The 22,439-nt window shown below is 43.1% G+C and overlaps 2 protein-coding genes across 11 annotated transcripts in view; one reads left to right on the top strand and one right to left on the bottom strand.

Annotated features, from left to right (window-relative positions):
- Positions 1–5,306: 5,306 nt before the first annotated feature.
- Positions 5,307–11,438, bottom strand: tmem183a (transmembrane protein 183A). The gene is made up of 8 exons (XM_046342485.1): positions 11,214–11,438; positions 9,398–9,487; positions 9,120–9,290; positions 8,697–8,856; positions 7,791–7,971; positions 7,174–7,254; positions 6,901–7,059; positions 5,307–6,731 (listed from the first exon to the last, which is right to left on the bottom strand). Exons 1-8 carry the CDS (start codon positions 11,275–11,277, stop codon positions 6,546–6,548), a joined length of 1,092 nt encoding a protein of 363 aa, XP_046198441.1. The 5' UTR covers positions 11,278–11,438; the 3' UTR covers positions 5,307–6,545.
- A 1,043-nt stretch (positions 11,439–12,481) lies between these two features.
- The window catches only part of ppfia4 (PTPRF interacting protein alpha 4), a 147,193-nt gene continuing 137,235 nt past the window's right edge, over positions 12,482–22,439 (top strand). For 5 of the 10 annotated variants that reach the window (XM_046342476.1, XM_046342481.1, XM_046342478.1 and 2 more), the window contains exon 1: positions 12,483–13,877. In XM_046342476.1, coding sequence (XP_046198432.1) covers positions 13,623–13,877 — 255 coding nt within the window. In that variant the 5' untranslated portion in view covers positions 12,483–13,622. Of the gene's footprint in view, positions 13,878–22,439 lie in introns of all 10 variants that reach the window. The other 5 variants (XM_046342480.1, XM_046342479.1, XM_046342482.1 and 2 more) reach the window with 3 other exon arrangements.

Genomic DNA, 22,439 nt, shown 5'->3' with positions numbered 1-22,439 from the left:
AGCATCCGAGTGAGTGAAACAGCACCCCTGTCTCTTGACATGTAGGCCATCTACAGTGGGGCAAAAAAAGTATTTAGTCAGCCACCAATTGTGCAAGTTCTCCCATTTAAAAGATGAGAGAGGCCTGTAATTTTCATCATAGGTACACTTCAACTATGATAGACAAAATGAGGGAAAAAAATCCAGAAAATCACATTGTAGGATTTAATTCATTTATTTGCAAATTATGGTGGAAAATAAGTATTTGGTCAATAACAAAAGTTTCTCAATACTTTGTTATATACCCTTTGTTGGCAATGACAAAAGTCTTAACAACGTTTTCACACACTGTTGCTGGTATTTTGGCCCATTCCTCTATGCAGATCTCTAGAGCAGTGATGTTTTGAGGCTGTTGCTGGGCAACACGGACTTTCAACTCCCTCCAAAGATTTTCTATGGGTTTGAGATCTGGAGACTGGCTAGGCCACTCCAGGACCTTGAAATGCTTCTTACGAAGCCACTCCTTCGTTGCCCAGGCGGTGTGTTTGGGATCATTGTCATGCTGAAAGACCCAGTCACGTTTCATCTTCAATGTCCTTGCTGATGGAAGGAGGTTTTCACTCAAAATCTCACGATACATGGCCCCATTCATTCTTTCCTTTACACGGATCAGTCGTCCTGGTCCCTTTGCAGAAAAACAGCCCCAAAGCATGATGTTTCCACCCCAATGCTTCACAGTAGGTATGGTGTTCATTGGATGCAACTCAGCATTATTTGTCCTCCAAACACGACGAGTTGAGTTTTTACCAAAAACTTATATTTTGGTTTCATCTGACCATATGACATTCTCCCAATCTTCTTCTGGATCATCCAAATGCTCTCTAGCAAACTTCAGACGGGCCTGGACATGTACTGGCTTAATAATAATAATAATAATAAATGCCATTTAGCAGACACTTTTATCCAAAGCGACTTACAGTCATGTGTGCATACATTCTACGTATGGGTGGTCCCGGGGATCGAACCCACTACCCTGGCGTTACAAGCGCCATGCTCTACCAACTGAGCTACAGTGTTCCCGGCTTAAGCAGGGGGACACGTCTGGCACTGCAGGATTTGAGTCCCTGGCGGCGTAGTGTGTTACTGATGGTAGGCTTTGTTACTTTGGTCCCAGCTCTCTGCAGGTCATTCACTAGGTCTCCCCGTGTGGTTCTGGGATTTTTGCTCACCGTTCTTGTGATCATTTTGTCCCCAAGGGGTGAGATCTTGCGTGGAGCCCCAGATCGAGTGAGATTATCAGTGGTCTTGTATGTCTTCCATTTCCTAATAATTGCTCGCACAGTTGATTTCTTCAAACCAAGCTGCTTACCTATTGCAGATTCAGTCTTCCCAGCCTGGTGCAGGTCTACAATTTTGTTTCTGGTGTCCTTTGACAGCTCTTTGGTCTTGGCCATAGTGGAGTTTGGAGTGTGACTGTTTGAGGTTGTGGACAGGTGTCTTTTATACTGATAACAAGTTCAAACAGGTGCCATTAATACATGTAACGAGTGGAGGACAGAGGAGCCTCTTAAAGAAGAAGTTACAGGTCTGTGAGAGCCAGAAATCTTGCTTGTTTGTAGGTGACCAAATACTTATTTTCCACCATAATTTGCAAATATTTTTTTTTTTAATCCTACAATGTGATTTTCTAGATTTCTTTTTCTCATTTTGTCTGTCATAGTTTAAGTGTACCTATGATGACAATTATAGGCCTCTCATCTTTTTAAGTGGGAGAACTTGCACAATTGGTGGCTGACTAAATACTTTTTTGCCCCACTGTATATGGAGCCAGATAGCTACCAAAAGATTTAATGTACGTATATATTTTCTTACGATCCTAACAATACGTATGTTCAATGTTAGGATCGTAAGAAAAGCCATCCGTGAAACATGAAATGTGAAATTTAATCTGTTAACATACAAACACCATGTTACAATTACAAACTAACATTTTAGGCTTGAACAAATCTTGTTACAATTCTGAAGTACAATAATACCTTTAAGAGTTTTGCAGATTCATCACACCAACAAGAAAACCCTACACCAAACAGCCTGTGAGGAGTGCTACCCGAACAAACATACAGTGCCTTGTGAAAGTATTCAGCCCTCTTGAACTTTACGACCTTTTGCCACATTTCAGGCTTCAAACATAAAGATATAAAACTGTATTTTTTGTGAAGAATCAACAACAAGTGGGACACAATCATGAAGTGGAACGACATTTATTGGATATTTCAAACTTTTTTAACAAATCAAAAACTGAAAAATTGGGCGTGCAAAATTTACTCGCAAGGCACTGTAACAGTATAAAAAAAGTAAGGGAAACCGTTTTCAAAGTCTCCATTCTCTATTACTCCTCAGCGCAAGTCTAGATACTAGCTGTATTACGCCTACAACAGTGAAGTTTCAGTCCACTAGGTGCATCTTTACAGCATGGGCATATCTCTGGGTGACATGGACATCCCCATGCATCCACCTTATCAAAATATGACTAATTCAATATTGCGCCATCCCATTCTGTGGGCTCTTTTTAAATTTTATATGAATCTCGCTTATTTGGCGTACCCCGGCGGCATTCAAATCAAAACAAATGTTATTTGTCACATACACATGGTTAGCAGATGTTAATGCGAGTGTAGCGAAATGCTTGTGCTTCTAGTTCCGACAATGCAGTAATAACCAACAAGTAATCTAACTAACAATTCCACAACAAATACCTTATACACACAAGTGTAAAGGGATGAAGAATATGTACATACAAATATATGAATGACTGATGGTACAGAACGGCATTGCATGTACACCTGGGGGTACGCGTACCCCTGTTTGGGAATACCTGCCCTAGACAATACTCTTCTGTGGCTTTATAGTTTCATTCTCTCACAAGTAATTTTCTGAAGGCTCAAGCCAATACTACGCCATCTACTGGTATAACAGTGTTATCGAATGCCGTTCTGAAACAAGCTCCAGACTTTAATTTGGGAAATTAAACCAGAAGCTGCAAAAGCAACTCTATTGTCTGGTATGAAGTTGCTTGATTGACTAGCTAACTTCAACTAGCTACGTGCGGTTCATGTCCTTTGCAGATTCCACGTTCCTGACAAAAGTGTGTACGTATAAAAAGAGTCTAACCAAGTGAAAGGAGACAAAGTAAGAATTAGACGTGTAAATGTTCATTCATAGTCGTAACGTAGGGTTTGTACGTTTACAGACCTCATTCAACGGTTACATTTCATGTTTCACGCACTGCTTTTCTTATGATCCTAACAATTTAAGTATGGATTTTCTTACTATGCTAACGATACGCATGTTCAACTATCTGGCTGATGCTGTCTGGTGCAAACGAGTATGACATTGTTGCGGCCCATTGCATTGAATGGAATACAAGGGAAGCCAGCGAGCATTTGGCCTCCCTTGATACATTTTTTTTGCGAATCAACATTGGGCTAAACTGGGCAATCTCAATGGTGAATGGTCCTGGTGCACCAAAAAAAAAAGTGTCAGGGGAAACCAGGTTGGATTTTGGCATCACTCCTATCAGATCGCATTGAGAGCATAAGTCATTGACAGAAAGAACTTGAAGTGCTCCAGTGCTCTAGCTATCTAACTACATTTGTCCCTTTCCTAAATTAGCCATGGATGGAGATAAGGATTTGGACTTGTGGTTTTACTTAATTCTCCGTACTGGCCAATGATTATAATGACGATTCTGAGCCAACCATTAATTCATACATTGTTGTGCCCCTGGCCTGAGAGGATGTAAGTTAAATATGTAGCTAGTTGTAGAAGGCTAATGTTAACTTGCTAACGTTGCCCATGAATGGAAGTATGGCTAGCGAGCAAGCACTTTCGCCAGGTAGCCTTGGACAGCAAAAAATAAAATTGTGTACTGTATGACACAGTGATAGACCGTTTCATCAACATGAAAGAGTGGATGGCATTGGCATTACTCTACAAGTAGGGTGAGTCAACCAGTGGAGGTTTCTCAGAGAAGGAAGAGGACCATCCTCAGGGAATTTCATAACAATAGTAAACCAAAAAAAGTGATAATTTTCAGAAAACTATACTAAATATATTAATGCCACCAAATAATTGATTAAAACAGTTTTGCTATGATGGTCTACAGTAGCCTCAGCAGCAGTCTGTAGGATAGCACCATGGTGTAGCCGGATGACTACACTTAGCTAGCAAATGCAGCTAGCTAGTTCAGCCTACTCAAACATAGAAGGATGCTATGTCTATCCAACACTGGAACTCTTCCAAGTCAATGTAAGCTTTTGGTTTGGTTAATTTTCTCCCACAGGGCCCGCTGGTGTAACTGCTAAACTGCTTTCTGACTGTACACCGTACTGCATGATTGTAGCGGGTTTGGTAAAGCGTTAGTTCTAGTTGACTATGATGTGACAACAACGTAAGCTGTGTGTAGCGGTTAGTGGCCATGGTATGAAGGTTTGACTAGGAAAGTGTTTTTTGCCTAGTCACAGAACGCTGATGTGTTGTGCACGGAAGTCCACAAGTCAAGGGAAAAGGTGACAGGATGAAAGCACATGGATAGATGCAAGAATGAATGATATATATACATACACACACACAATGAGCAAAGTCATCATGCTGTTTTTATGGTCGCTCCAGAGATTTTCGATCAGGTTCAAATCCAGGGTCTGAATGCTTCCCGAATGCACTGTATATAGGCAGGTGTGTACCTTTCCAAATCATGTCCAATCAATGGAATTTAGCACAGGTGGACTACAATCAAGCTGTAGAAACATCTAAAAAAAATGATCAATGTAAACAGGATGCACCTGAGCTCAATTTCAAGTCTCATAGCAGAGGGTCTGAATACTTAAGTTAATATGTGGAAAATGTCAAGGGGTCTGAATTCACTAAGTTGTAATATGGCTTTTCCTTGCTTCCCCAGTGATTTTACCCACACACCGTTACTGGTTGCGTGGCCTCGCCCTATTCTCTGTGGGTTCCGCATCAGCTGTAATTCAACAATCAAATTATCCACATTGCAATACATGGATAAACATTCAATTGACCACATTTAACAATTTAATGTGTGATACTCTGGGATTTCTCTATTTAAAAAAAAAATGGTTTAAACTGTACAAATGCTTTCACCCCAAAATATCTCAAATATATCTATCTATGCAGCTATACCCGAGTGGTGCAGCAGTCTAAGTCACTGCATCTCAGCGCTAGAGGCGTCACTGTATCACAACCAGATGTGATTAGGAGTCCCATAAGGCGTCATTGTAAATAATAATGTGTTCTTAACAGGCTTACCTGGTTAAATAAAATATATATTTTTTAAGTTACACTTCCCATGTTTACCTCCATTTACCACAAAAGGGCACTATTGTCAAGGAAACAGTTGGATAGGACTAAATACTGTATCACTTTACCCCACAGGCTATATAGCAGTAACATTTTAAGTATATATCACCATATGTGAAACATGATAGTAAGAAACCCCATTGACATTGATAGAGAAATACAGAATAGTATGGAAGGGGTTCTTTACAGTTGTATTACAGTGCAGGAGGTTGGCCAAACAATCAGAACACATACAGACAGTTTCCAGACTTTACATGCGGAATGATATTATGGATGGCTCTCATAGCCAAACATGTATACATGTCCTTCACAAGGTCAATCAGCGATACATGCATTTACAATAAAGCAATTTCAGGTCTGATCATCAACAAAAAGCTTTGCTTTTCACTACACACGATAAACTTCTGAATTCAAACACAAATGTTCTTAAATTAATTTTGATTGGACGATTGAGTAAATAGTAGAACTGAAATAGTCTCCTGTGGATATTATATGTTGATTCTTCAAATACCCCGCCTTTTTTTATTTATTAAGCATGATTGACATGTTTCTACTGGTCATTGTTTACATACGACTGGTCTCCTGGTGTCCATAAACATTCTAACAGACAGAGGCAGGATATAAAATGCTGCTCCGCTACAATGCAGCAGCCTCAGAACTGACATTACTTCCTGAGGAGAATACACAGGGGATGAATCAGGAGGTGGGGTTTTTAAAATTACAATTTAAAAGTAAGCAATGATTAGAGGTATCAAATCAAATAATTACGCAAGCAGCAAATCATTTTGGCCCGTAGAATAGTCAAATCAATAAGTGAAATCAAAAGTCCCTTAAAGAGGTCACAGTTAGAGAGGAAATATTAAAAGAAATGACATTGTCTACATCTGTTCAACAAACTTATAGGGTGGTCTGAGGGTAGGCAATGTGAGGGGGATTGGAAGTTGAGAGTTTGTCTATAGAGAGCTAGGGTACTGAGGAGGTAGGTGGTTTTTGGTGTAGGGGGATGTAAATAATACACTAGAGGACTGTGTTGGGGGCTGGAGAAGGGTGAGATGAAGCAAGGTTCTGGGTGTACAGGGAGACTGTATTGTGGATGGTTTTGGGCGTTCTAGGTGTACGAGCAGATGGTTAGTGATTTCTAGGACTAAATGGGTATTGTGTGGAGCATGTGGGATAATATGAGGGCTCTAGGTGTAGGGGGATGAAGGGTACTGAGGATGCCACCAGTCCATGAGTCTCACGCTGTGTACAGGGTCCAGCACCACCTGTGTCCCCCCCTGCTCCCCTTTCCTCCTCCCCTGCTGGAGAGGAGAGTCCTGGAACACCAGACACACTCTGTAGTGACGCATGTCCGCATTCACATTGACCTTAAACTGGAGAGGGAACAGAGACAGAGTGGGTTAGACAGGAAGGAGGCACAGGTTCCCCTCTCCTAAAACAGGCCCACGAGGTACAACCACATTGTGACTTTAACAATGCAACTTCATGGATGGAGACTGTCTTTACAGAGTAAACACCAGGATGACTGAGTGGTGTACTGACCAGGGCAAGGGTCATCCCCATGACAATTGAGGTGAAGATGAAGTTGAGGGTGGTGACCTGCAGCAGGTAACAGTCTGAGTCTGGGTTGGCATGGACCTCCTCATACTGACGGGGCAGCAGCAGACCCCGGGTGGCACTGCCAGCCTTACACCTCATCGCCTAGAGGAAAGACACAAACTATGGTATCCTTCATTACAATTAAATGTTTTACTTCAAATTTAAAGTAAACATGTTTCACTAGTGTACTTCAGACAGTTCGGCATGAATACATACCGGCTTCACAAACTTGAAGTTGAACTCCCACATGGGCTCAGGTCGAGTGCCCACAACCTTATTGACCCAGAACAGCAGACACTGCAGAAGAGAAAACAGGTAAAACATATTTTTACCATTATTTAACCAGGTAGGCTAATTGAGAACAAGTTCTCATTTGCAACTGCGACCTGGCCAAGATAAAGCATAGCAGTTCGACACATAACACAGAGTTACACATAGAATAAACAAAACAGTCAAAAATACAGTAGAATAAAAGACAAGTCTAAATACAGTGAGTGTAAATGAGGTAAGATAAGGGAGTTAAGGCAATAAATAGGCCATGGTGGCGAAGTAATTACAATATAGCAATTAAAACACTGGAATGGTAGATGTGCAGAAGATGAACGTGCAAGTAGAGATACTAGGGTGTAAAGAAAAAAGGTAGAACATCTCTTAGCATTGGATTGCACAAGTGTACATTAAAGCCAGAACTTGATGGATCAGGATTAGTGAGTTATAGTACAGATCAATTTATCAGACCCTCACATGATCCGAATAAGGCGAGAACCTCTAACTCCACACACCATACAGTTCTATAGCACAACCGCTAGCCTGTTGCCATCTTGATTCTTTACCTTTGAGTTAAGTAGCGTGGTGGGCGGGGACTCGGGGAAGGCGGGGCTTAGGGAGACACGTGAGCTGAATGGCTCATACAGGTGGAAGAGGGATCGAATCACGCGAGCCCGTAGACAACGCTTCCTTGCTATGGAGTCTGGCTGCAGACGAAATGGCAGGTAAGCATCCAGACTGTAGTGTCTATAGGAGCGGGAGAGAGACGGGGGAGAGAGGGAGGGGAGAGAGAGGGGGGAGAGAGACGGGGGGAGAGAGAGACGGGGGAGAGAGAGACGGGGGAGAGAGAGAGACGGGGGAGAGAGAGACGGGGGAGAGAGAGACGGGGGAGAGAGAGACGGGGGAGAGAGAGACGGGGGAGAGAGAGACGGGGGAGAGAGAGACGGGGGAGAGAGAGACGGGGGAGAGAGAGACGGGGGAGAGAGAGACGGGGGAGAGAGAGACGGGGGAGAGAGAGACGGGGGAGAGAGAGACGGGGGAGAGAGACGGGGGAGAGAGACGGGGGAAGAGAGAGACGGGGGAAGAGAGAGACGGGGAGAGAGAGGGAGGGGGGAGAGGGGGGGGGGAGAGGGAGGGGGGGAGGGAGGGGGAGAGAGGGAGGGGGAGAGAGGGAGGGGGAGAGGGGAGGGGGAGAGAGGGAGGGGGAGAGACGGGGGATAGAGGGAGGGGGAGAGACGGGGGATAGAGGGAGCGGGAGAGACGGGGGATAGAGGGAGCGGGAGAGACGGGGGATAGAGGGAGCGGGAAGAGAAATGAGGGAAAGAGAGAATACGTAAATAAGAAAACTAGGCTAATTCTCCTTTAGGGGCCAGTTGCCAAGGGCATCTGACTTTCCAGGATTCAAGTCTCATCAAGAGCTGCAGGAGCCCACCTAAAATATAGGTTGTGGCAATGAAAATGTCTAAACCTACCTTTTGTATAGTCTGGTCCAGAAGGCAGCAGTGCAGGTGACGGTCCAGGCGTTTCTGCAGATCAGAGCAAACGTACACACATCCTCTGGACGGATATAAGAAGCCAGCACCAGCCAGATATCCACTGTGTAGTCCTCCCCATCACTGCACTCACTACACTCTGGGAAAACAGATAAGAGTCAAACAATGGGCTGTGTTTTATTCAGAAAAGTTATTCACTCCTATCCATCCTTGTTCACATACAGTGCTGAAATGACTGGATAGGTGAACACAATAGCTCCATGTAGGCCTAGTTTACAGCTTATTGCCATCACCTACCCAGTTACACTGTAATATCAGTTAACATGGACAGAGGGAAGGGAGCAACCATCTGGAATGAGACACAGCCCTCAACTCTAAAATGCATGACTAGAGGCGGTGTACCTTTCCTTCTCTTGTTTTTCTTCTTGCGTGCCTCTTTAGGCTCGTTCACTCCATCCTCCCCGGGGTCGAGGTCGTCGCTACTCTCAAGGGCGTCTCCGGTGAGGCTGGACACTGACGAGAACACCTCCTGTAAGGAACCCTGCGACGCCTCCAGTCCACACAACAACTTCACTGCAGGACAAGCACAGTGGAAAGTTAATAAGCACAATAATGTGGTTTATCAATGTATTGCTGTGTGTAGAATGGACATGCCCAAGCATTTTGATTGATGATCTTACCTTCTTTTTCAACTGCATTGGCGACAGCCTTTTTCACCCTCCCCGACTTCACAACGGCTGGGTCAGCATTGGCAAAATCAGCGACAGTCACTGCAAGAGAGGGGAGAATATGCGGTTTACCAACAGCTCACAATAACATAGGGTGCATCTCAATAGTACTAAACAACTTCTTGCTCCCCTCATGCCTTTTCCTTTGTCTGTGGTGACCTGAAAACACTGGTTATGTATGTCACACTTTTGGCTTGTTCGACACTGCAGGCAACTGCCTACTGACTGATTAACAACTCCCTTTGCTCTGGATAAGAGCGTCTGCTAAATGACTTAAATGTAAATGTAAATAAATAACTACTTGTCGATCAGTCAGTCAATAAGTCACAATTTACCCAAGATGCATCATGTATTTGATAGGCTCAAACATGACTTTTCTTTGTGCTCATTTCAGTGCTAACGGTAAGCAACCGACTGTAGACGAAAGTCAATCAGTCAAGTCAGGAGAGCGGTGCATCTGCGACAGCAGAAAGTCAGACACGTCATCAACATCAAGGCTCAATGCATGGCAGCTCCAATTTTCCAATTTGTTTTTTTCAGAGTTCCCAGTTGTCTTGAAAGCACCAAGTATGCAAGCCGATGGTCATCGGCTTGACAAAAGTGATCCGCTCGAACACGCCCTTCCACTTTTCTCAGAACACAGCAGAGAAAGGAATACAATGAGAAGTCTAACTACACTCAGTGTTGTCTAGCACTGAGATGCAGTGTCTTAGATCGCTGCGCCACTCAGGAGCCCCATGGGAAGCCAGGCTTCCCCAAATATTTGACAAATAAAAATGAGCTAACCATGAATGAATATATTCTGCCACTGGTCTGAGACGATTGAAGTTCAATATGTAGCTTAGATGAAGCCTAGTTGGCTCACGTTAACTAGCTAACGTATGTGGTTCATTTTAGCCCATGTGAGGAAGTTAGGCAACCTAGCTAAAATGCATGCTAGCCTATGAAAATGAAAACTAAAAGCTTATAAACAGAGCCATAACCCATTTTGCCAACATGTAAGAGAGGAGGATGGCATTCAACTAGTCTACAAGTAGGGTGAGGGAATTTTAGTTTTTTTTCTTACATGTGCACACTGACAAATCAGTACCATAGACAGCCACATGATATTTAGCAACATTGATTGGACTAAATTGTTTTTGGTATCTGTAAGTTTGTTTTCCGTGTATTAAACTAAGCATATCTTGATTTTATTTAAATGTTTCATTTGAAATGGTGCTGGAATAGCAGAGGCAGTGCTCCTGTTGTATTTGTGCTGACTTGCCTTGCAATAACTGTAGTTATAAATCAGTATATGTTTTAGTGACCTGTCAAACATTAACTTGCTTGACCATGCTGCAGGACATAACTTTCAAAGCAATATTTGCTTTGTGGACTTAACCTGCTCTCTGGTTTTGGGATTAAAAACGTATTTGTATGTATAAATTACAGAGCAAACGCAAATATCCCAACATAGGTTGTAATATGACTTTTTTTTAAATTGACTGGGCTTCCCCAGCGATTCCCACCCACGAACCCTACTGACTAACGTTAGCTACACTGCGATGCGCCTCTGATGGGTATGCCTGACATCGACCAAAAATAGGCCTACTACATACCTTTCTGACATTGCAAGCCTCATGACTATGCACATGCAATTATATATTTTTTAATCAATGATGGTAATAGAATCGGGTAGTTTGATTTTTATCCTCGAGGATCAACCCAATATGTCCACCACTGAAAGCCGACGTCAGGGTCAAAGTCTTCGCTTCAGCGAGCTAGCTACCTGACTCGGAGCAGATGTCCCCGGACCGAAATTTCAGCCGTTTTCGGTTCCCTTTCTTGGGCATGGCGGTAAGAGGGGTCTGTGGCCACCTATCGAGGCTGTGTGTCCTGCCATGTCTCTATGACAAGCAGAGGTAAAGAGAAAGACAAAAAGGTGGGACAGCAATCGAAAAATGTTCCTCCAGGATCTTCAGCCATCATGGGGACTGACGCAAATGAGTTGACGTTCATTAAATAACGCGAGACTTCCTTCGTTTCAGTTGTCAACGACGAGCTCATCCTTATCGAATTTGATTGGACAAGAGTGGTCATTCGCCAATCAGATTAGTCGGTTACCCTGAATGAGGACAGATATATTAAGTAAAGGAGGAGATAGGAATCGCATTGGAAAATGGTATGGAGGAACGTATAACGCCTCACCAGCAGACTGTCGAACAATTGTGTAATCGTCACGCAATCCCTTATCAAAATCAGGGTATGATGCCGCGTTCAAACAACTGTTAACTTGGAAAAAACTAGCTCTGACTGGGAAAATAGTTTTGAACGGTCATCCAACTAACAATTCCGCCTCGGCAATTCGGGCCTGTTCCGACTTGAAGATTACTAACGTTGTGATTTGACCACGTAGGTCCCAGTTGTCTTGAACGCATCAAATGTTGAAAACCCTGCCTATTCCTCGAAAGTACGTAATGTCACGATTTCAAGCTATACTATATTACAGATAACAAGTGAACTATCTCGGAAAATATTTGATAATTTTGTACTTATTGTTTACGAAATGTATGTTCATATTGTGTTTTTGGGCTAGCGCCCCCCCCCCCTCCTTGTCCCAGAATCTCACAGAATGCACCGCGCGGCCCATTGACGGCGCGTGGGCAACGTACACTACGGGCGTTATAATACAATTCCAATGGAATTTTCCATCTCCTCAATAGTATCTCTGATGAAGATTGAGTTAAAATCCCAACATATTTTGTCATCTTAAATCTTATGAAGTAGCATAAGAGAGACAGCCAGGCTACTATGAAACCATTTTAGCTTACTGACGTCCTACATTTTATGATTTGGTCATAACATGAGTCAAAACATGAATGTATAGTCTTTACAGTGCAGTAGCCTTGCCCACTACAGGAATCGGAAATTGCAATGTCAGCCATAGTCATACAAGAACCTTTGAATATCCCGGATTTGTGTCATAGCTCTGCCATACGGCGAAAATGCATCAGATGAGAAATAGATTAATGAATGGTAAATGCAGCATTTATAGATATAACACAAGCCTCCAGGCGTGGTGGTGTTACTGAACAACGCAAAGATAAGACAAACAGAAGCCAATGTTTGGAAGGGTTATGGGTAGACTATTGTCCAATGGGCTATAGGCTAGGCACCCTAATGCATTTGTTTATGAATAACATCCAGTTTATATCCCAATGCGGTATTTTACTTTCCATTTAATTCCAGTTCCATAATTCATAACGGGTCCCATCAGGCTGCGCTGCGCATGACACAATTTTGGTCTCAGTCGCCAGAGCGCGCATGCACGGCGTGGCATAATAGCGCGTCGACGCGCAAGGTGGTGCTGATGTGAGGGGTTCTTCTGCCGCTAGAGCAAATGTTTAATTTTTTTTTTATGGAGAGAGCGTTCGAAGATTTTCCGTTGTCTAAACACAATACTGAATTTTTCCGCTGGTCAAAAGGGGGGAAATAAACGACGTGCGACCATGTGGATAGCTGTGGTCACATGCGGTGACATCGATGTAAATTATGCTTAAATTGTTTTGTAGAAAGCGGCGAGTTGCTCGGTTTCCGTAGCGGTAGTGGTGACAGCTGCGGGAGCCCGTGTGTGAGGGAGAGGAAGGAGTGGTGTGTGTGTCTGCTCGGTGGCGGTGTGGAGATGGCAGCGGGGGGTTGAGAAGGCAGATGCCGCAGACATGCCTAGCTGGCTATCGCCTACTCTCTGTGAAAGGTTATCGGCAACTGGTGTCTGTTGAAGCGAAAGAGCGCCTAATAAACCTCGGAACCCAGATCAGTTGATTGGAACATGTCATCGACAGGGTCAGCGGCGGCATCACAGTGTCTCTGATCTGTCAATCAAATCACACGCACTGGAATTACATGAGTGGCGCGCGGGGTTGGGCGGATGTGCCAGATGAAGCATCGCCGGCAGACATGGAAAAAAGGTCAACAATCGCCTGATTTAAATTTCATGATTTTGGAAGAAAGTTTTTCATTAGATGATTAATGCCATTTTCTAATAATTGCGATCACCATCGATAAATTGTCTAGTCACATCAATCAATCATAGTGTTTATTAGCCAGCGGCAGCGAGTAGCCTACAGAGAGCAGAGGATATCGCCCATATCATTACAGCGATACACGCCTATAGGACTGTAAGCACCAAGCAGCGAATATGATGTGCGAGGTGATGCCAACGATCACCGAGGGGGACTCGGGGGGTCCTCCCCGGGGTGGAGGGGCTCAGAACGGCTCGGACCCGGAAGCCAACTTCGAGCAACTGATGGTCAACATGCTGGACGAGAGAGACAAGCTGCTGGAGTCCCTGCGCGAGACCCAGGAGACACTCATCCAATCACAGACCAAGCTGCAGGGTGCGCTGCATGAAAGGGATGTGCTCCAGCGTCAGATCTACGCGGCTCTACCACAGGTGAGAGAGAACACCACACACACATACATGTATCCAATTACCTCCATAACCCAGCAGAGCTTCTGCCAAGAGGTGTGGATCTTAAGGGGTGTCCCCCCCAGACTACTGCTGTTGTGCTAGAGGAGATGATGGTCATGGTCTATAGTTAATCCTCTCTTACCACAGGGTCACTGGTTCAAGCCCCCTTGCTCTTCCCCTCAATCTCTATAATGACCTATCAATGGCAATGAAGGACAGGAGACAAGGAAAGGAGACTGTGACTGCATCCCGATTCTCCACCCTTCTGCCAAAGTGTGCCAACTCCCTGTCATTGGTTTAAAAGCACTGGATTGGTGTAAGAAAGCATTGGATTGATGTAAGGAAGCATTGGATTGGTGTAAGGAAGCATTGGATTGATGTAAGGAAGCATTGGATTGATGTAAGGAAGCATTGGATTGATGTAAGGAAGCATTGGATTGATGTAAGGAAGCATTGGATTGATGTAAGGAAGCATTGGATTGATGTAAGGAAGCATTGGATGGAGGGAGTTCTACCATGGAATCCACAGGTTGGTATTTATTGTAATGAATCTTGTTCTGGAGGCAGCTCCAGTGGTCACTAGCTGGCACAGCCATATTTTATTTTTGAAAGTTTAACATTTATTTAACTAGGCAAGTCAGTTAAGAAATCATTCTTATTTACAATGACGGCATAACCCAGGCGACGCTGGGCCAATTGTGCATCCTATGGGACTCCCAATCATGTCCAGATGTGATGCAGCCTGGATCATTCAAATAATTAAAATCAGATTTTAAACCTTACCTTGATCTTAACCCTAACCTTAACCACACTGCTAACCCTGATACCTAACCCTAACCTCAAATTAAGAACAAAAAGCACATTTTTGTTTTGATGTATTTTGGGGATATAGCCAATTTTGACCTTGCAGCTAGCCCATCGAGTGGAAATCGCTCAGTTCTGCCTCCAGGGCAAGATTCATGACATCAAACATCAGTCTGCATTAAATCTATGATGGGTAGTGTGCAATGGCACAACGGTAGAAAGTTGGAGAATTGGGACATAGCCCAAACCATCATATGCCCAATGGGGTGGACCATACTTTTCTCACTAATGATTTTGAAAAAACTTCTACTCATAAACTGAACATCAAATGATCCTCCGTCTCTTCGACAGTGGATGATGTATTATTTTTTATATATTGAAAAGGTGTGGGCTACAGAGAAAAATAGAAGAGTGCAATTTGAGGCCATCTAGAATAGAGTGCTACAAGCACTGGACAGTTCCAGGGGATGAAGGTTGAGGGAGACTGTGGTTGAGACATACGCATGTTTGAGGTGGGAACATGTGCATCTGAGCAGGTGTGTGTTTATTGTATTTTGTTTATGTAAGGTTGTTATTGTAAAACAAAACAAAACAAATCCTACCAAAAAATGTGTTTCCATTTGGAATGTGTGATTGTGTGTTTTTGAGTTTATTGGAGAACCACACTGCTGATGTGATGCAACCAGTCAAGAGGCTCTCAATGGTGCAGCTTTCTAACTTTTTAAGGATCTGTGGGGCCATGCCGAATCTTTTCAGACTCCAGAGGGGGAAGACTGTGTTGGTGTGTGTGGACCTTGATAATTCCTTAGTGATGTGGACACTGATGAGCTTTAACCTCTCGACCTGCTCCACTACAGCCTCATCGATGTGGATGGGGGAGTGCTCAGCCCTCTGTTTCCTGTAGTCCACGATCAGTTTCTTTGTCTTGCAGACATTGGGGGAGAGGCAGTTGTCCTGGCAACACATTGCCAGGTCTCTGACCTTCTCCCTATAATCTGTCTCATCGTCGTCAGTGATCAGGCCTACCCTGTTGTGTGGTCAGCAAACTTAATGCTGGTGTTTAAGTTATACGTGGCCACACAGATGTGGGATGAACAGGGAGTACAGGAGGGGACTAAGCACGCACCCCTGAGTGGCCCCCGTGTTGACGGTCAGTGTGGCGGATGTGTTGTTGCCTACTCTCACCACCTGGGGGCGGCCCATCGGGAAGTCCAGGATCTATTTGCAGAGGGAGATTTTTAATCCAAAGGTCTTTAGCTTAGTGATGAGCTTGGAGGGCACTATGGTGTTTAATGCGGAGCTGTAGTCAATGAACAGTATTCTTACGTAAGTATTCCTTTTGTCCAGGTGGGAAAGGGCAGTGTGGAGTGCAATAGAGATTGCATCATCTGTAAATCTGTTGAGGCGGTAAAAAAATTGGAGTGGGTCCAGGGTGTCTGGGATGATGGTGTTGATGAGAGCCATGACCAGCCTTTCAAAGCATTTCATGACTACAGATGTGAGTGCTATGGTACAATAGTAATTTAGACAGGCTACCTTGGCTTTCTTGGGCACAGGGACTATGGAGGTCTGCTTTAAACATGTAGGTATTACAGACTGGGTCAGGGAGAGGTTGAAAATGTCAGTGAAGACAATAGGCAGCAGGTCAGCACATGCTCTGAGTACGCGTCCAGGTAATCCGTCTGGCCCAGTGGCTTTGTGAATGTTAACCTGTTTAAAGGTCATACTTACATTGGCTACGGAGAGGGTAATCGCTCAATCATCCAGAACAGCTGGTTCTCTCATGCATGGTTCAGTGTTGCTAGCCCCGAAGCGAGCATAGAAGGTATTTAGCTCATCTGGTAGGCTTGCGCATAGCCGCGGGAAGATGTTTGGAGGTGGTGTGATTTCTTTCACAGCGAAGAAGGGAGGGTGGACTTGCCCGCTCTACAGTCGGCTAAATTCGTCCGCTAATACAGGAATAGTAAAGGCCCAGTGCATTACTTTTGTGAGAATTTGTATATCTTTTGATGTTCAGATTTTTCAGGGGGTGCTGCAGCACCCCTACTTTTCTCAGCTATGTGCTTGCGTTACTGGACAGTTCAGGGCTGGTTTTCCCTTTTTGTATTCCATGATATTTTGCGAGACCTGCCAAATCTTACGAGCATGTAGTAAGATTCGATCTTGGTCCTGTATTGACACGTTGCCTGTTTGATGGTTTGTCGGAGCGTGTAGTGGGATTTTTTTTTATAAGCGTCCAGGTTAGTGTCCCACTCCTTGAAAGCGGAAGCTCTGGCCTGTTGCCTGTAATCCAAGCTTCTGGGGACGACATCATCGACGCCCGGTGACTGATGTGATAAACTCCTCAATGCCATCGGATAAATCCCGGAACAGGCAGCCTATGGGTTAAGAGTATTGGTCCAGTAATCGAAAGGTCGCTGGTTCGAATTCCCGAGCAGACGAGGTGAAAAATCTGTCTGTCCTTGAGTAAGGCATTTAACTCTAATTGCTCCTGTAAGTTGCTCTCGATAAGAGTTTCTGCTAAATGACCACTTAAAAAAAAGATTAATATGTACAGTAGCAGTGAAAAGTTTGGACACACCTACTCATTCAAGGGTTTTTCTTTATTTTTACTATTTTCTACATTGTAGAATAATAGTGAAGACATCAAAACTATGAAATAACACATATGAAATCATGTAGTAACCAAAAAAAGTGTTAAACAAAGAGATTCTTCAAAGTAGCCACCCCTTGCCTTGATGACAGCTTTGGCATTCTCTGCTTGTAATTATTCCCGCACCACAAACTAGACTATGTAGCCAGATACCTGCCAAAAGGTTGAACAAACATATCGTTAGGACTAAGAAAATCCATACGTAAATTGTTAGCGTCAAACATGAATGGATCTGTAAACGTACAAACACTACGTTACGACTATGAATGAACACTTATTCATTCAATTCTTACTTTATGTCTCCCTTCACTCGGTTACACATCTTTTTTATGCGTGCAAACTTTTGTCAGTAATGTGGCATCTGCAAAGGACATGAACCGAACGTAGCTAGTCGAAGTTAGATAGTCAATCAAGCAACTTCAGACCAGATGTAATGGTTTTCTTCATCTGAACGAGAGGCGGACCAAAGCGCAGCGTGGTTGTTTTGATTCATGCTTTAATAAATCACTTCACATGAACAAACTAACAAAAAAAACAAGAAATGTGAAAACTCAAAACTGTCCTATCTGGTGCAAACACAGAGACAGGAACAATCACCCACAAACGCACAGTGAAACCCAGGCTACCTAAGTATGATTCTCAATCAGAGACAACTAATGACACCTGCCTCTGATTGAGAACCATACTAGGCCGAAACATAGAAATACCACAAACCTAGAAAAACAAACATAGACTGCCCACCCAACTCACGCCCTGACCATACTAACTAAATACAAAACACAGGAAATAAAAAATAAAGGTCAGAACGTGACACCAGACAATAGAGTTGCTTTGCAGCTTCTGGTTTAATTTCCAAAATAAAAGTCTAGAGCTTGTTTTAGAACTGCATTCAATAACAATGTTATACCAGTAAATTACGTAGTATAGGCTTGGCCCTTCAGCAAATGACTTGTGTGAGAATGATAGACACATATGAGAGCCTTGTCTAGAATAACCACCCGAGCTGCAAAATAGAAAGTAAATATGATTTAGGATAGACCTATTCCACTATCTAAATATGCCATGCTGTTTTGTGTTATTTAATGGCCATACAATTGCATAATTAATTTTTATAGCCGCGTGGGCCTATTGTGGTGATAATGTAACGATGAATCACACTTTTTCCAGTAGTTGGGAACGCGGACTGTAGACCTTATATTAGGCATTTTGACTGTTATTAGTGAATTCCACTCTGTATGTAGGCTTGTTATAGCCATTTGTGTTATACAACCTCATCACACAGAGGGTATATCCATATTAATAAATGAGACAAAACAAAATATTGATTAAGTCTTGGCTATAACCTGTCCTGAGGGAAATAGCCAAGGGGTCCCAAATGATCAAGACTGATCTGTAGCCTGTTCTTATTGCCAGATCTGTTTTCCCTGTCAGCCGCTGCACGTGCTTCAAATATTTTGGTGAAAAAAATATTTAGAGGCTATATTTAGAGGCTATATTTAGAGGCTATATTTAGAGGACTGTGAGCTAGGGTCTCTATAGGTGAGCCCTATAATAAAAACAGTTAGAAAACACAAATAAAGTTCTACAATTAAAAGACACTCGTACCCAAAATTCTCTTAAAATCTTAAATTGCAATGCATACAAGTTGAAGGCCTTTTTAATTTGTATAGGCCAACATGAATTATTGAATTATTAAAGTGATAGGCTAAAGAACTTTGGAGAATTTTGACAAATTTGAATACACACATGGATTTCAATAAACAAATGGATAAGACTGTTCTATTCTGTGATTTAGTTCCTATTGCAATGCAGGCAAATGACTGAATGGATGACATACTGACTGACTGAACTGAATGAAGGATGAGTTGCAAGCATCATGCATGCTCTTTATTTGGCTATTAGGCATATAGTCCTACATTAGGGTATAATGACTCCATGGCTGCATGCCTCCAGAAGAGCATCTTCTGAGGCTGAGGGGTGCTTTTCATAAGGCGCATGGTGCTGTGGTGCTGCATGGAGATCACATGCTCTTCAACTGAACAGCAGTGTCGCGATGGAGGGAATAGCCTGTATGGAGACTACCTAAGACCACTGCAACAGAGTTATCGTAAAGTGTGGGAATAAGCTTGTCAGACTTACAGTACCCTACGTTTAACCTCTCCCTTGTTCATGACCCGATTCATATAAATAATGTGAAATTATTTTAAGTTCATGTTAACCACTCTTACAGAATATGCTTTGGCAAGATTTGAGTGATGAAATGCATTTCAAAATATTCTCTAAAAACATATTTTTAGTGGCATAAACTCCAGTGGTCATACATAATTCATAGATTCACCAAACATCTTTCATTATTAGTTGATTCATTATTCCTGGTGTATACTACTGGTTATGATTCATTATTCCTGGTAGATACTACTGGTTATGATTCATTATTCCTGGTAGATACTACTGGTTATGATTCATTATTCCTGGTAGATACTACGGGTTATGATTCATTATTCTTTTTCAGTTTTTGAATTATTAAAAAAGTTTGAAATATCCAATAAATGTTGTTCCACTTCATGATTGTGTCCCACTTGTTGTTGATTCTTCACAAAAAAATACAGTTTTATATATTTATGTTTGAAGCCTGAAATGTGGCAAAAGGTCGCAAAGTTCAAGGGGGCCAAATATTTTCGCAAGGCACTGTTGGTCTGTAGCAGTTTGGGTCTAGAGTGTCTACCCCTTTGTAGTGGGGGATGATCGTGGCAGCTTTCCAATCTTTGGGGATCTCAGACGACACGAAAGAGAGGTTGTACAGGCTAGTAATAGGGGTTGCAACAATTTCGGCGGATAATTTTAGAAAGAGAGGGTCCAGATTGTCTAGCCCGGCTGATTTGTAGGGGTCCAGATTTTGCTGCTCTTTCATAACATCAGCTATCTGGATTTGAGTGAAAGAGAAATGGGGAAGGCTTGGGCGAGTTTCTGTGGTGGGTGCAGGGCTGTTGACCGGGGTAGTGTAGCCAGGTGAAAAGCAAGGCCAGCCGTAGTAGAATGCTTCTTGAAATTCTCAATTGTCATGGATTTATCGGTGGTGACAGTGTTTCCTAGCCTCAGTGCAGTGGGCAGCTGGGAGGATAACTTTTTGGAGTTTGTGCTACAGGATGCAAATTTCTGTTTGAAAAAGCTAGCCTTTGCTTTCCTAACTGCCTGCGTATATTGGTTCCTAACTTGCTAACTGAAACGTTGCATATCGCAGAGGCTATTCGATGCTAATGCAGTACGCCATAGGATTTTTTTGTGCTGGTCAAGGGCAGTCAGGTCTGGAGTGAACCAAGGGCTATATCTGTTCCTGGTTTTACATTTTCTGAATGGGGCATGCTTATTTAAGATGGTTAGGAAGGCACTGTAGGGCCTGGGTTAACCTCTACATCACCAGAGGAACAGAGGAGGAGCAGGATAAAGGTACGGCTAAAGGCTATAAGAACTGGTCGTCTAGTACGAAACAGAGAGTAATAGGAGCAGGTTTCTGGGCACGGTAGAATACATTCAAGGCATAATGTACAAACAAAGGTATGGTAGGATGTGTGTAGCCCGTTCATGTGGTTATGTCGGCAGATCAGTCGTGATGGATCAGCAGGGCTCCGTGTCGTAGAAAGGGTCCAGGCCATTTGGCAAAATAGGTATAGTAGCCCTAAAAGATTTGCTGATGGACTTCTTCAGCTAACAGTCCAGTGTGCTCTAGACAGCTAGCAGGCCGCGGCTAGCAGGCTAGCAGATGGGCATTCAGGAGACATCAAGACGGGTGAGCCAGTTGAAATATAGACTGGCCACTTTAATAATGGAACACTAGTCACTTTAATAATGTTTACATATTTTGCATTACTCGTCTCATATGTATATAGTGTATTCTATTCTAATGTGTCTTTGTCTAGGCTGCTCCAACATTGCTCGCCCAAATATGTCTATATTTTTAATTCCATTCCTTTACTTTAGATTTGTGTGTATTGTTGTGAAATGGTTAAATATTACTTTTAGATATTACTGCACTGTTGGAGCTAGAAACACAAACATTTCACTACACCTTCAATAACATCTGCTAAACACGTGTATGAGACCAATAAAATTAGATTTGATTTGGATGTTCTCTTGATACCTGTGTGAATTGGACCATTTTCCTGTACTGCTAAGCTTTTAAAATGTAACGAGTAGTTTTGTTTGTCAGGGAAAATATATGGAGTAAAAAGTACATTTATTTTCTTTAGGATCGTAGAGAAGAGTAAAAGTTGTCAAAAAGATGAATAGTATGGACTTCCGGCGCCGACTGAGATGGCCGCCTCGCTTCGCGTTCCTAGGAAACTATGCAGTTTTTTTTGTTTTTTTTACGTGTTATTTCTTACATTAGTACCCCAGGTCATCTTAGGTTTCATTACATACAGTCGAGAAGAACTACTGAATATAAGATCAGCGTCAACTCACCATCAGTACGACCAAGAATATGTTTTCCGCGACGCGGATCCTGTGTTCTGCCTTACAAACAGGACAACGGAATGGATCGCATGCAGCGACCCAAGGAAACGACTCCGAAAAAGAGGGAAACGCGGCGGTGTTCTGGTCAGACTCCGAAAAAGGGCACATCGCGCACCACTTCCCAGTATTCTTCTTGCCAATGTCCAGTCTCTCGACAACAAGGTTGATGAAATCCGAGCAAGGGTGGCATTCCAGAGGGACATCAGAGACTGCAACGTTCTCTGCTTTACGGAGACATGGCTTACTGGGAAAACGCTATCCAGGGCGGTACAGCCAACGGGTTTCTCCACGCATCACGCCGCCAGAAACAAACATCTATCTGGTAAGAAGAGTGGAGGGGGCGTATGCCTCATGACTAACGGGACATGGTGTGATGAAGGAAACATACAGGAACTCAAATCCTTCTGTTCACCTGATTTAGAATTCCTCACAATCAAATGTAGACCGCATTATCTTCCAAGAGAATTCTCTTCGATTATAATCACAGCCGTATATATCCCCCCCCAAGCAGACACATCGATGGCTCTGAACTAACTTTATTTAACTCTTTGCAAACTGGAAAACATTTATCCGGA

The sequence above is a fragment of the Oncorhynchus gorbuscha genome, linkage group LG03 (genome assembly GCF_021184085.1).
Source record: "Oncorhynchus gorbuscha isolate QuinsamMale2020 ecotype Even-year linkage group LG03, OgorEven_v1.0, whole genome shotgun sequence".
Taxonomy (NCBI): domain Eukaryota; kingdom Metazoa; phylum Chordata; class Actinopteri; order Salmoniformes; family Salmonidae; genus Oncorhynchus; species Oncorhynchus gorbuscha.
Note: the sequence above shows the minus strand (reverse complement) of the source record. Positions and strands in the feature narration are given on the sequence as shown.